Source organism: Myiozetetes cayanensis, unplaced genomic scaffold (genome assembly GCF_022539395.1).
Source record: "Myiozetetes cayanensis isolate MyiCay16 unplaced genomic scaffold, myiCay2020 scf7, whole genome shotgun sequence".
In the NCBI taxonomy this organism is placed as follows: domain Eukaryota; kingdom Metazoa; phylum Chordata; class Aves; order Passeriformes; family Tyrannidae; genus Myiozetetes; species Myiozetetes cayanensis.
The window spans coordinates 8,681,013-8,696,575 of record NW_026087964.1 but is presented as its reverse complement, the minus strand read 5'-3'; the positions used below and the strand labels follow the sequence as shown (position 1 = coordinate 8,696,575).

The following is a 15,563-nucleotide window of genomic DNA, read 5'->3' as shown; positions in this document are numbered from 1 at the left end:
GCAGACAGTAAACCGTAATGAACTTGAAATAAAGAACTTGCACTCAATTCAAAGGAATTTCCTAGATTTTAAAAAAATATTTATATATTTATAAATATAGACATATATTTATATATTTTTAATTTATAAATATATAAATATATTTATATTATATATTTATTATATATATATTTATAGATGTTCAAAACGCAGAATTTGGCCTCTCCAGGAGCAGTCCAGTGTTCCAAGAAAACCAGCTCCGGAATTTTCAGCGAGAGCCACCCTGGGGGCTGCGGTTTCACCGACCCTCCACCCCCGCTGTGTGGATCTCACCCTACCGCAGCGGAGCCACCCCCTCGGGGCCACAAAACCCTCTCGTTGGACGGGAAGCTCCTGCCGCCTACTTTAGTAATTTATTTATTTATTTGAAGGCGGGGAGGCGGCGCCGCGGGACGCGGAAGTGCGGCGGGAGCGCCGCGGCCGCCATGGCTCCCCCGCGCATCCCGCTCCTGCTCCCGCTCCTCATCCTCGCCCTCCTCCCGCGGGCCGGCGGCCGCAGCGACCTGCGGGCCTTCGTGGTCGCCCACAGCCACATGGATGTCGGCTGGATTTACACGGTGCAGGTCGGTGGGGTGGGGTTGGAGCGGCTGGGGCTGAGCTGCCCGGGCCGCGTAAGGCGGGCTGCGGGCTCTGCCTGCGCCTGGAAAACACCCTGCGGAGAGACGCGTAAATCCCTGCAGGCTGCGGCTCCTGCCCCGAGCGTGGCCTGGAGCGTGCTCCATGCCCTGGTGTTTCGGGATCCTCGCTCGGAGGAGGCATGGTTGTTCTAGGAGCCATGCCCTTGAACTGTGGGTTTGTCTGTGCCCGCGTTCTGCAGAATCCTGATGAGATTTTTTTATATATATATATTTTTTTTTTTTAGGAAAATCGTCAGTCTGTTTCATGGTGCTTTGATTATGTGACAGGTTCTCACGGTGCTTAGGTGGTAGAGTCACCATCCCTGGAGATGTTTAAGAAGAGACTGGATGTGGCACTTAATGCCATGGTCTAGCAGACAAGGTGATGTTGGGTTAAAGGTTGGACTCGATGATCTCAGAGATCTTTTCCAGCCTAATTTATTCTTGTGGTCTTGTTATTAAGCCAAAACCCCAGGAAAACTTTCTGTCTTTTTTTGAGCAAGGAAAGCAGGATGCCAGGTCCTCTATGGGTGGTGTGGGCTGGAGACTGGTGCCACTGAACTGTAGTAGCAAACTTAATTTTTGGTAAATATATGACATGCAGAGTAAAATAAACTAGGTGGGGCACTGGTACCTTTGATATTTGTTAGTCCAAATCCTAAATTCTGAACCCTTTCTCATTAGTAGAATTTTTTTCGTTTATATGTGGAAGATGGGATACTTCACTCTCTAGAGGGTGGCAAGAGGCCTAATTAATAAAAAAGAGGTGGTGGCTCACCCAGGAATCTCTGCTGTGCATGTATTCTGTCTCCCCTTTTTAGGAAAGATTAGTGAATTTCTCCTTTAATATGTCAAACTCCTACTCAGAAATATCATCAGAGAATACAAAGCTAATTTTTATTTTGGGTTGATTAGTGGTCAAAGATCTCCAAGAGAAATGAAACACATACCATTTTTGTTTTACTTTTTTTTTTTGCAAGATACAGTTGCATGAAGGCTCAGTTCCTCTGCTGTTAAATCAAAAACATCAGCAATTCCTATAGTGAAAAACCACAGAGGTTACCTGTGGATCATTTCAAATGCTTCTGTAGTAAAGTGAAACTTGAAGGTAACTCTGTAATACTGATGCGATTCCAGCGTATTTAGTGGTTTTGGTTTGCATAATTATTAGTTTTCACTCGTGACTGACAGCATACTGTTTTTTTAGTGTTTTATTTCTCCATTTATAGTGTGAAATATAAACATTTTATTTGTGATTTTGGAACAGCAATCTTCACTTTGTGCTGGAAGTTATAGTATTGATGGAGAATTCCGGCATTGGATGTATAATAAAACCTTTTATTTTCCTCTCAAAGCAAGCTATCTGTTGCAATCCAGTAATAACAGTGGTACCTTAACTTACATGAGATGTGGCAACTCACTGATGGGTCTTAACCATATGTGTGAAAGACACCTCACCATTGTCTAGAATGCAGTACAAAACAATTTTTACATCTTGGTACAAGTTCAAAATCTGTATTTAAATAAGTAAAATAAGCAAGTACCTAATGAGTATCTCATTAGCTGATAGAGGATATGAATTGGAAAGAAAATTTTTATTGTTGCTTGCAAGTATCCTGGTTTATGAGAACAATTATTTTCAGTTACCACCCAGACGACTGGGGTTTGTGAACTTTGTAGGATTGGGTTATATCTTACTGCTTAGTTCCAGTGTAGTTTGAGTCATAATAAAGATTGACTAGCTGTAATCTCCAGAATACCTTAAGAAAATATTTTCAGGAGGTTACCACACAGAATATTTTAGTATTGTATTCAATTTGAAAGGTCCTTGTTCAGCTCTTAAAATCTAGTGTACTACACTCAGCTATTAAGAACTAAAATTGAGCCTGATGTTGTAATCCTTGCACATATGCATGAATTTTAGGATATATTGTTTCTAGCCAATTGCCAGTGCAAAAAAAGGAAAACTCATTAGTAATCATTTGCGTGTGTTGTGTTTGAGTATTGCTAAAACTTAAAATCCATAGTTAAAATTTCATATTGTATTAAGCATCTAAGCATAATCTTGAGTTTAAAAAACCCTTATGAACCAATGGAGAAATCAATGAGGGAGCAATTATTTAGATAAGCACAGCAATATTTTAAGCCATTTCTCCTATGCTCAAATGTTTTCCTTTTTCTAATGACATGAGCATTTTTACAAAGATGGCTGAATTTCTGTTGTGGAAAGCAAGGGGTTAGGAAAAGTTAATTTCTGATTTGGATTAGTCATCTTCTTATTTCAAAGGGTGATTTTTGTGTAGGAAATTTGCCTAAATTTAAACTATGGATTCATGTTTTACATATCGTGGCCATTAGTTTTTAGAGGGTCCAGAGGTCTGCGTGTCAGTCATTTAAAGATGTAAGCGTTGTGGTGTGTGTTGTTGAGTACCAGCAGTTTAAGTAGAAAAGTGTTATGGTTAGTGTAAAATAAGTGTGCTATAAATGCAGATTACTTTGTTACAAGAAGAGACAGACATTTCAGGAAATCCTGGAGTCTCCACTGTTGTTTTTAGACATTCTGTATCACTCTGAAATTAAGTAAAAGGTGGTAGATTGTATCTGGTCAGCAGAAGTTGTTCTGGCCAAGGTAAATGTACATAAAATATCTTCAAAATTAATGTGATGTTGTTAATTTGATACCATATCATTGAATATAGCGGTGTGATGGTTCTTTGATGGATACAGCTGTAATATTTGCATTCCAATAAAAGTCTGTAGGCCTTGTTCTGGAATAGAGGTATCTTTAGGAGGGACATAGACAACGTAAGATGCACAAATTCTCACACTGGGTGTTTCTGCGTCAACAGTCAAACTCATTCTAAGATTCCTTTACCAGCTTGATTTTACTCTATCCTTAAAGAGGCACATTAGAGTTATTTTTCACAATAGTATAATTTACAGTGTATGTATCACTGTGTTGTACTGGCAATGCACACCCACAGCACAGAGTCATACTCGCTCTGAAGAAGCAATTCTGGTAATTCGGGCCGTCAAAAGAAGAGCAGGAGCAGGAGGATAAAGTGTGCATGGGGAGGTTTTAACTCTGTTGGTGCAAAGTCTTACCATTCATGACATTGATTTAAGGTGAGCAATGAGGAACTGGTTAAGCTGTTCCTAGTATGTCAAAAAGAAAACCTGTAATAGTGTCTGGTGATCTTGGGGGAAGCGACACTGTGATCTAGTCAGGCCCCAGTCACGGGGATGTATTCTGGAGCAGAAGGGTCAAAGGGCTGTACATAATCAGAACTTGGCCTTTCTGAGGTACAAAGGAAGTGTGCAGTAAATGTGAAGTTTTCAACCTCTCGGTTTTCAAGCCCAATGAGTGTTTAAAACAGCCCTTTTAATATAGGCAAAACAGGGCTTATTTACTTCTTTTTCTTTTTTTTTTTCCAGGAAAGTATGCATGCTTATGCAGCAAATGTCTACACAACTGTTATAGAAGAGCTAATGAAAGGAAAACAGCGCAAATTTATTGCAGTGGAGCAGGAATTCTTTCGACTCTGGTGGGATGGGGTAGCCACAGATGCACAGAAGCAGCAGGTAAACTGCACTAGAGCCATGCTTCCTGCTAACAAGGAATCCTCACTCTTTTCAGGGGACCAGTAGGGGCAAAGTACTTCACCATTTGCTTTTTACCCAGGTCTTGTGCAAGCTGTCTCTGAATCTGGCACTTCGTATGAAAGGGCCTTAATTCTAAAGGCAGTTGCAAGAGGTTAAGCCCCAGCTATAGATTAGAGCAGTAGGAGGTAGTGACCTTTGCACTGAAGACTTTTTAGACTTTGCAGTTCTTGTTTCATTGGCAACTTACTTACCTGGGGGCATGCAAGTATAAGACGTGGGTGATTCTGAAAGAGGCTGCACCAATATCTGTTAAAACATCTGAAGCCTAACACTGCTCACAAGAAGGAACCTTTTTTCTTTTCAGTTAAGTACTGCTCAAAAACCTCCATTTGTAAACAAGGATACTACAGCAAAGAGGTGACTGTGGATTCAATGGCACCATGTTTTTTTTCTAGTGAAGACATCACGAGGTTTTATTTGTCACTTTTTCTTTCTTCTGGCGTGGAACAAACATACTGAAATCAAAGACTGGGCTGGTAGCCTAGAAGCTGTGCAGATGTTTGTTTTGGATCCTAAAACTAAAGGGTACACAGGTGCAGCTTCCCATAGGAACTTACTCAGAGCTCCATGGTGTGTTTTGTTACCAGGGTCCAGCCAACAGTAGCATGTTATTTGTAGTACTTCACATTGTAGTTCTTTGGAAGAAGATGTTTAGATGTTTAAAGATGTTTAAAGCATTGTGTAAAAAACACACCTCTTGTCTGTTTTTTGGGTTTTTTTTACAAAGTCCTTCACTAAATTCTGAATCTTCTGTAATATTCAGTATTTAAATAATAGCTTACACACAGCCTGCATGCAGCTGATCTTTGCATGAGAGATTTTGCTGGATTTGGGCAGTTTGCTGGTTTTGTGTGGACACTTTGCCCATACTTGCCTGTTGCAAGGCGATTTTCTTATCTTTTTTTTTTTAATTAGTAAACTTATACTGTAAGTCTGGGGTGGGGAAGAAAATAGCATAGGAAGTGCTTTCTACAGGGACAGAAGAGTCCTTTAAATTTCTAAGGCAAGTTGATCTTATTTCAAATATGTCATGCTGCTATAACTGAAATAAAAAGCGCCCATGTTTTTAATATCTATTCTTGCTATTATGTGGAATCCAGAAGAATAAATGTGTGTCACATTTCACCTCAGTAGTGCAAAACTAGTACTTATGATTCAGCCCTTGATTTCGTAGCCTAATTATTTATAATTGTTGCTTTTACACATTTTATAGTCAGTTCTCGAGTTATTTTGTAGTTGCTCCTCTGAAAAATAAAATGGTTAAAAACAAATTCTTCTAGAACCTGTGTGTCTAACATTGAATCTCTAATTTAGGAGCTGTGATGCTTGCAAATAAATTACATTGTTTTTAACATTAGCAAGTTGCAAATATTGGTCCCTGAATTAGGTCACTCTGGTTACTGTCCTGCTTTTTCCACATGAACTCTAGCATTAATGATTTTCTATAGTACAGGCACTCTGGTTTTCATTTTCCTTTTTTTTTTCTTAGTGGTTTGCTTGGAATACAGGATTTAATTCTAGTTTCTTTTGAAGTGTCTGCTTTGGATTGAAACAATAGCATTAAAAACTAAGAAAAGGTACAGCTTGGGTACAGAAGCTAGTTTTGCAATTCAGATAAGAGAATATGTAGGAGTGAAAGATACTGCATCAGTATGGACCTTGTAGTTCTCGGTACATGTTATTTCCACAGTATTTTCTTGTGTGAACTTTTCTTATCTCCTTGTCCTGGTTTGATGTCTGGCTGCTTTAACTAGGAAAAAAAAAAATGATGTGTAGCCACTTCTATCTGGTTTGTATACAAGAGCTGAGGTAAGGACTGTGATATTGTCCCAAGGGTCACAGGTATGTTCTAAGCTGCTGCTTACAGTACCACTGTATCTGTTTTCTCCATTCCTCTTTCCTTTTGCCCTGTTCTGGTCAGAAAAAGTGCTCGTCCTTACTGTTTTCTTACCTTTTTTTTTTTTTTTCCTTTTGATGGGGGATTAGATATTATTTAAATTCCTTGAAGTATTTTTCTTGGTTTTTTCACCCTCTCAGTAGTTCCACAAAGTTTACATTAAAGAAATGTTTCTGTGGCCCAAAGTTTGGATCAGAGGTATATTTTGGACATCCATCCAAATGGAGAATAATAATCACAGATTCTTTTCATGTAGGTCAGGGCCAGTTCTGTGCTGACACCAGATATCAATTATCTGGTCTCCCAGCATGCTAATCAGTCACCACAGTCAGCTGGAACTAATTTAGGAATGCTGAGCCCTGAAGCGTTTTCACAACACTGAGAAGGAGAGAAATGATTATAATCAAAATTGACAATCTGGCATCCTATCTTAGCAGACACTGAATGTTCCTGGGGAAATAAACATAATAGCTCTGGAACTGGCATCCTATGGCAGATTTAAAAAAAAAAAGGTGGGAATTTAAATACATATTTATATAAACTTTATTTTTGGAAGTTTGAGATAGCTCTCAATTTGTAGTGGAGTAACTATAATAAAAACAGAAGACTCAGTAAGACTTTTAGAAAGGGGCACACTGCTACTCGTTCCTCCCTCCAAACACCACCCCCTACTTCATCCAGCATTTGCTGGAAGTTATACTTGTCAGCATACCTGTTGTTTGTAGTAGCTGAAATTTAAGAAAAAAACAAGCAAACAAACCCCCAAACAAAACCAACCAACCAAAAAGAATAAACCCCCCAAAACAACACATGCGAAAAAACCGCCCAAAGCTGAACAGTTTTTAACCTAGGAAAAAGAGACCAGAAATGCAGATAAGCAGTGAGGTTATCAGGCAGGCAAAACCATGGACTTACTATTTCTTCATAAAGCAATTTGTCTGTCACAAGTTGAGCAACTTGTCTCTGCTCCAAAGGCAAGACAGATGCATAACAGAGTAGAAGAGGTATGTGTGTGATGACACACTGTCTCCCTCCTGGATCCCACAGATCTCAGTCTCCAATGGAAGGAAGCCTTGGAAGCCTGAATATTGTTGCATGCCTGGGGCTCTGTTGCTGCTTGCAGGGGGTTGCATATTGTTCCCTCATCCAGCCACCCAATACCTTCCTTAAGCTAAGAAGGATGCTGCAGCAGACAAGATTGTAGGCTGCTGCCAGTGCAGTGTATGGGGATGAGTCTGGTCTTTAGACAGTATAAAAAGGCAAAGTAAGAGCCCTACTGGGAAATACCAAAACATCAGTGTGTATCTGGCAGTGCACCTTATGTGTCTGCTACCTGGTTTCAGTGCAAGCTGGGTAAATCAGTGCACTGTGCAACACATTAGTATGCTTTTTTCCTTCTCCTTATTCTCCTTTTGATAGCATTTAGTACAGACAGCCTTTTATCCCACTTTTGGTCCTGGATGCAGCCTTGACAAGTGTTGTGTCTGGGTAATGTGCTGTGATCTGAAATGAATTTGCAGCCTTTTTGGATAAGACTGAAATGATGTTTATGTTCTGTGTCTTAATTTCAATATTATAGGTCCATCAGTTGCTTCAGGAGGGACGACTGGAATTTGTCATTGGAGGACAAGTGATGCATGATGAAGCTGTGACATTAATTGATGATCAGATTTTACAGTTGACGGGTATCATATTTGCATTTCACTTTTATTTTTCATTGTTATGACCTTGGAGGTTTTGTTTTGCATTTTTTTCCACCTCAGAAATTGCTACTATTTTCTTACTCTTTAAGAACTGATGAAAGATCTCATATTTTTTACTTGCTGGTGGGTTATTTATATAAAAATCTTTGCTTTAAAAAAAATAAAAACCATGACAGTTCTGCAGCAAGCAGAAGGGTTACCAAAAGCTGTTTTGTCAGTTATAAACTCGTTTGGAGCAGAGGCATTTTGTGTGTGTGTGTGTGTGTGTGTGTGTGTGAGAGCTTAAGCTCCTGGGAAGATAGTTATGGTGAAATTGAGGGTATGAAACACTCTGCAAGAAAATACCTGGTAGCAATTCAGAGTGTGGGCAGGTGGTATTGTTCTGACAAAATTTTCGGCATAATGGGAGCCGTGGAATGTCACTGAGGTCATCTGAAATTAGTTACTTGATGAAGAAACCCCCATTTGTAATCATCAGCTTCTGTTAGAATGTGCATATTTGCAAGAGATGCACTATTTCCCATTTTAATCTCCCAGCTTCTGCATCCAGTTGTTTGTGTGTTACACCTGGCCATCTGATGGTTTAGAGAGTCTTTTAGTACACAGGTTTATCTGGTTAATGAAGAAATAAACAGGATAAATAGTGCCACCACTGTGCTACAGATGTCTGTGATGTGCCATGAGGGAGTAGCAGGGAGGGGATGTTTTAGTACCAGCTTCCATGGCTGATAGAAACCCTGCCCATTTCAGGGCTCCACTCTATGCAGCTTTCTACATGGGAGAGTAAAGGGCCAGGAAACACTTCTGTTATTTTCTGAATCTGCACAGCACCACTGGCCTTGTTCCTTGCTTTATCAAGAGCACAAGATTAGCAGCTGCTTCTGTATCTCAGTGAGTCACCACATCACACTGTGGCCAAGGGGAACAGAGGAGATGAACTACTGCAAACACAGCTTTGTCTTTTATTGAAGTTAGCTGAAAAAGACATTACTTCTAATTTAATATTTTATTCTGTGTATAAACATACTAAAAAAAAAGAAAATTCAAGTTTGTTAACTTATTCATGAGGAACAGAAGTATTAATATATTTTAAAATTCTCACTTATTTTTCCTGGAAGCACTCTGCTCAGTTTGAGTACATACAAAAAAAAAAAAAAAAAGTATCCTTGAATGTGTGGAGTTCAAGTTGAGAAAACAGAGCCAGTGCAGATATTTGGGGTCTACATTTCATGTCTTCTACTGTCTGTCTGTCCAACCAGCTGTGTTTTGGAAGAGCCTGGCAAACTCTTATTTCAAATGTGCTTCCATTAGGAGAGTTAAAATAAACACATTGTGAATATTTTCCCTACAGAAGACATTAACCATGGAAAAGATGAAGTGAAAAGAGGCCTTGCAAGCTCACTTTTTCAAATGTGATATTAACATTTGAACAGGAATTAGTCCAAAATGGGGAAAGATATGATTGTGTTTTCAAATAGTTCTGAGCACAATTCTGTAACTAGGAAATTAGGATCTGCAATGGGGATTTTTTTGTGTGTTTGCTTGGCTGGTTGCTTTTGGGTTTTTTTGTTTGTTTGTTTGTTTGGGGGGATTAGCTTGGTTTTGTTTTGCGGAGGGTTTTTTTTTTGTGGGGTGGCTGTTTTATGGTGAGGATTCTAGTCGGAAATACTGGAATTCCAAATAAAACCTATTGCTTCACTGGTTGTTTTACTTTCATTTAAGTGATTTTTTTTTCCCTTGAGTTTATTGTATTATCTGGTCTTTCTAGTTTAGGGGTTTCTTTTTTCAAAACTCATTTCTGTACAAAACTGAGTAACATTTAGTTGTAAATAGCATCTTGATTGCTGTTAACCTTTGGCTTTTTTCTTTTTATATGACTGAGGATTGTATTCATTCTAGTTTTGTTTACTGGATGGCTTGCTTCCTTCTCCCTTTGTCACTGATATGACACTGAAATTTTCTGAGAATGGGTTTTATGATTTGAGCAAATATAAATTAAACCCCAGCTTGTTGTTTTCTTGCAGATTCCAACCTCGCTATTAGCCTTAACTTAATCTGTATCTAAGCACTTTTTCCCAGGCCTGTCTCTGATCATAATTCCTTTTTGTTATTCATCTTTTATAATGTTGATGAGTTATACTAGGCATAGCAAAACAAATAGTGTGACATTTTTTGCTGTGAATCATTGAATTCCTGAAACTTTGACTGCTTTGGAAAATAGCAACAAAGACCTATCCTTTAAGTGCTTATCTGTTACACTATGTGCCTATTAAATTTATAAAATTAACTTTGAAAAGTATTCCTAACCCAAACAAATTTTGCTTTGCAGAAGGCCATGGATTTTTGTATGAAACTTTTGGGTTCAGGCCTCAGTTTTCTTGGCATGTTGATCCTTTCGGAGCTTCAGCTACAACACCAACTCTTTTTGCTCTGGCTGGTTTTAATGCTCATCTTATTTCTCGGATTGATTATGATCTGAAGGCTGACATGCAGAAAAACAAGGTAAAAATGGCCTTAGGAATGAAACCATTGCCAGCCTCTCCTTACGGTAATCTAAACCATGACATTAAGATAAACATCTCTCAGATCTATGCAAGAAAATGCAGGTATTTCTTCTCTAAAAGTGACATGCTGATTGCATGTGGTTATGGTGGAACACACTAAATCTGTGTTACGTGGTCAAGTGATGTCTTCATGACTTCTGGTCAAGGATAAAATGTAGTCTAGCCTGAAGAAGACACGGAATGTGGGCAGTTGGGCAAGTCTAAGCGGGCGTTGAATTAGGAGTGTTGGAATCAGAGGTATCTAAAATAAGTTTGATTTCCCTGAGAAAATCTTGGATCTGTCAGTTTTTGTGTGGACTGTTTTAAAGTGTAGTGTGTATGTTTGGGCATGGTGTTGTCAGGCTTGCAACATTTATTTGTACCTGTAAAATTAGTAACACTGGGGCAATTAGAGTTGCAGCTATTCATGATTTTGCTGAATTCAGTTTTTGTTTCATGTTCTGCCTTCTCTCACAGAGTGTCCTATACACAGTAAATGCTTTTCATATCGCAGTGTTGAATCCTGATCTGTCATCAGTTTTACTTGCTAGGTTATGTGAAAATAAGGGCTTTCACTGTGATCTGGGCATGAGACAGTTTTTATGACTCTTGGATAAAACTCAAGTGTCTCTGCAGAAGACAACAGAATTCCTGTTGAATTTGGTGAAACAGGGACCAATCACCTTGTGTTGGCAGTGAAGTGCAATGCTTCCTTTCTGCTAAAATCTTTTATGGGCTTTTGACAATCTTTGCCCAGCTAATTTTTTTCTGGCACTTCACAGTCTGAAGGCTTCCAAAACTGTAAAAACTCTATTTCAGCTGATTAAACATTGATTTCCAGTGACTACAGTGCAATCAGACTACATCTGGATCTCTCCTAGCTTGTAGGTGTCCACCTTCCACTGTAACAAGTGAGCTGTGATGGCTGTGGTAAGTCAGGCTTACATCTGGATTTTAGAATGCTGGCATTGTGCTTCCTCCTCTCCTTTTCCATCAGTTATAATAGAACAAGGCAATGCTGTAGCTTCCTGTATATAGTGGTGACCTTGCCTGAGGTTCCATTGGCTGTTCTTCAAAAAAAACACTTAAAAGTATTACAAGTGGTGGAAGAGAAGATGGAAACTCTGAAGTCTTGAGTTGTTATGTATTTATTATGTTAATGATGTATTTCTGTGCTTGTCATCAAGAGTAATGGTTTCTTACCTTTTTGTTTTCCAGAAGCTTCAGTTTGTCTGGCAGGGTTCTCCTTCCTTGTCTGAAAGACAGGAGATCTTCACCCATGTTATGGATCAGTACAGCTACTGTACTCCATCGCAGTTACCTTTTTCAAACAGGTCTGAAGATTTCCCAAATAAGCAGAAATGTTGTTCACTTCTGAGAGTTTATATTGTTGGAGTTTAAGCATTTTCTTTGACTGTTTCCTTTCAACAATGTTCTACTGCTTTCTTCTGACCTGTGGAAGGTCAAAGAAGAGATGTCTAGATCTGTAGATCTAGAGTAAGGATTATTAAGCACCCCCAGTTACCCTCTGTAATAAATGAAGTTTTCTCAGTACCTAGCAATTAAATTCTCAAAAAGTGACACTACTGACAGGCATTAAAATACTTCAGAATATTGACAGACTTGAAAAATAATGTTTTCTAGCACCAGGAAGCTTGGAACTCAGCTATGGCTTTCATACCTATATATATACATATAAATATATATGAGTACGTACATATATAAGAATATATATATGTATATATATGTGTAAAATGTCAGTCCTTTTCCATTTACTTTTTGAAGAAATCTAACAGCTTTTGAAAACTTTATTTTGCTCCCCGGCTTACTCGGTAAAATACTCTGTAAACTAAGTCTGCTTGGGGGAACATCTTTGTTACAAAGCTTTCTGGTTTGTCCTATGATTTCTTTGTTCTATGCCAACAAGCAGCTGGGATTTGAAAAGTTGCAGAGCGTTGAAAGAAAAGTTCAGGGGCAATCTTCCCTCTACCTCCCAAGTAAATACTAAAACCTAAATACTAGCAACGATTATAAACTGATTTCTTACCTCTAATTCCCTGTGTGTATCTGCATTTTGTACCAGCACAGTTTGATGTGTTTTTCCCAGTTGAATAAACTTGTTTATAACCTACTGCTTTCTGCTTCTCCTTTAGGTCAGCGTTTTATTGGAATGGATTTGCAACTTTCCCAGATCCCCCAAAAGATGGTGTTTATCCAAACATGAGTCTCCCTGTTACAGATGCTAACCTCCATCAGTATGCACAAACCATGGTGGCAAACATTAAGGAGAGAGCAGCCTGGTTCCGAACAAGTGATGTGTTGTGGCCCTGGGTAAGTGCCTCACCTCACCAGCGTTTGCTGTAGAAGTAGCAAATTCACTGAGGGCAGTAGGATAATGGTACTTTGCTGCAGCGTGTACTGCACGAATGCACATACAAACCACGTGACATAAAGTGTTTTTCCTAATAAGTGTTGTCCAAATGTGTTACTAGTAATGATTTCTAAAACTTCTTTGAACAATCTGCCTGCTGTCTAGCAAGTCTTCCACACTACTTAACATAGAAGGAAATGTGACAAAACTCTAAAGATAATCTCTTACAAAACTGTATATTGCAGTATGGCTTCCTTTTGTCTCTCTGGTTTGTCTGTTTAAATCATGTCTTTATGTAACTGCTTAGCACAATGTAACTCTGTGTTAACAAAAATTATAGCATTGCGATAAAACATATGACACATTAGGTAGACCAAGTCCTTTCTAACAGAAAATGTGTAATCATTTTCTTACACCATCGTTGTATTTTAGTTAGAAACATAAGCATATACCAGCTTGGTCATCCAAACACTTTTTTCAGCAGTGTGCCGTGTTAATTGCATCCTACATGTACACATAGCACTGATATGCTCTTGCTGTTTTTAAGTCCTTAGAAAAGAGTAACTTTGCCTAAACTGAATGCACAATACAGTCTGGTTTTTAATTTTGATGGATGCTGCAGGTCTCTTAATATTAAAGGGTGATGTATCTTCTTAAAGTGGCTATTTCACCACCAAATGTGTTGTTGCAAAGAAAACAAACATTTTCTGACTGATGCAGCTTTGAGTCACTGATTTGTTTTTCTCCTGTGCTTGTGACACTGTTGCTTATATTGAGTTTATTATTTTTTATAGAGAGTAAGAAGATAAGGTAGGATATAACACTCTGTAGTAGTGCTATAATGAAAGTTATTCTGGAATGGGGAGGAAGTTTTGGATAGTACACATAAATCCCAAACATCTAGATCCAAACCTGAAGTTTTGCAGTAATGTGAGAAAACTTCAGTTTCTGACTTCTGGATTTGTGTGTTTGTGATAATGAGTTTTAAACAAATTTTGTTGCTCATTCATGGTACTATATATAGAAGTAGAAAGAAATAGATATACTATGATCTTGTACTATTTTTTCAAAATTACAGATACTTTGAAGTACTTGGATTTCTTTTTTTTCCTTTAATTAAAGAGGAAATACATACTTTCCCATTTAAGCTCAGACCTCACATTTAAACTGTTATCACTTTTGTGATGAGTTACATGGACAAACAAGTGTTCATTCGTGATCAGAAACACCTAGTTGTGCTGGAGGAGGCATTGGGCTGTAGGGTAATGTAAAAGTTCAAACCTGCCTCTTTGAAGGCCATAGCAGCAGATGTATTTTCAGGGCTGGAACTGATCCTGGAGGTGTTTTTTGGCCAGTGTGGTTAAACTAATTGTATAGTAATATATAGTGTTCCTTTGCAAAGTTTTGTTCACCTAGAGAGTGGATGTGAAGGCAAACTAAAGCAGGTCCTCCTGGATGTCCTTATTCTACAGAGCTACACTGCTCCTCAGCTACTGTGGTCTGTGCAGTGTGAGTGGTGTCTGTCAGCCCAGCACATCCTCTTCTGTGGTGCAAAGTGTCTACACTTTGTGAGGAAGTCTTCTTGAATCAAGGGTTGAAAGTAGCGTTCTATAAATGTGAAGTAGTTTTAACTGGTTAACATATTACTTCCTCTGAATTGTGATTGGAGTGAGCAGTAGGAAGTCTGGTTTGCACTGACTGCAGGACTTTTCAGTTCTGGGTTGATTTTTTTTATATGTCTTAGTAGCTCATTCCAGTTTGAAGTTGTGTTCCAGTTTGTGCTTTATGCATGCAGAAGATCTTAAGGTATCTGTGAAGAACTTTTCTGGTTTGGAAGTAGAATTTCTACTTTTCTCGTCAGTGGCTTAACCTGTTAGGTCTGAAGGACAGGCATGCGCACTAGGATTCATAAGGAATGTGACAGAAACCTTACTTGAAAAATGTAGTAAATGGGGAAGGGGTGGGGGTGGCCTTCTCATCTGGGAAAGAGGAGGGCAGGAGTATTTGCTTCTAAGTTCAGTTGAACTTATCAAATTCAACTCTCGCATGAGGTGAATGAGTTCAGCTCGTGAGGTGAAACCCATGGAGCACAGCAGGTAGAGCATTGGGATGGAAGATGGAATTGTGAAGAAAATAGATCCTCCTTGGCCATTTCTGAAAAAAAATTGTTTATTTTTGGAAGAATAGTGCTGAAAGCATCTTTATCTTGCAAATGAGATCAGGATTTTATGTGGCTTTCACAAAAACAAAGTGTTGACTTCCTATGCAGTATTTTCTATCTCAAGCACAGAGACATAAAGATGAGGATGCATTAAGCTGGTGTCAGTGGTGGCTTTGTTATGTGAAGGAGGTATCTTAACATGTTACTGTGCTTCAGATGAATGTAATACTATTCAGATGTACTGTAATACTGATAACTGAAGGATACATGTAATGCCATCGCTGAGTAACTCTTATTTTCCTGTTCAGTTACTGTAGTTGAACAAGGTTGTGCTTAGTTATGCTTTTTTTGAATGTTTTTACACGCAAACAGTCTGTGTTGAGACACCTTTAACAGAAGGCAGAAGTTGTGCCAGCATACTCAAAAAGAGAGGGGCTTTAATGCACAGTGTATCACCTCTTTAACTGCTTGGATGAGTATCAGAAGTACTGTAGCCTACTCTTGTGAGGGGGGATCAGTATCACATTGTGTGACATTTATACTGCAGTGATCTCCATCCAGATTGATTG

General features: G+C 38.7%; 1 protein-coding gene across 2 annotated transcripts in view; it reads left to right on the top strand.

Moving 5' to 3' along the window:
- Positions 1 to 442: 442 nt before the first annotated feature.
- The window catches only part of MAN2B2 (mannosidase alpha class 2B member 2), a 34,056-nt gene continuing 18,935 nt past the window's right edge, over positions 443 to 15,563 (top strand). For both annotated transcript variants that reach the window (XM_050338168.1, XM_050338167.1), the window contains exons 1-6: positions 443 to 602; positions 4,092 to 4,238; positions 7,796 to 7,901; positions 10,249 to 10,421; positions 11,681 to 11,796; positions 12,616 to 12,793. In XM_050338168.1, coding sequence (XP_050194125.1) covers positions 465 to 602; positions 4,092 to 4,238; positions 7,796 to 7,901; positions 10,249 to 10,421; positions 11,681 to 11,796; positions 12,616 to 12,793 — 858 coding nt within the window. In that variant the 5' untranslated portion in view covers positions 443 to 464. The remainder of the gene's footprint in view (positions 603 to 4,091; positions 4,239 to 7,795; positions 7,902 to 10,248; positions 10,422 to 11,680; positions 11,797 to 12,615; positions 12,794 to 15,563) is intronic.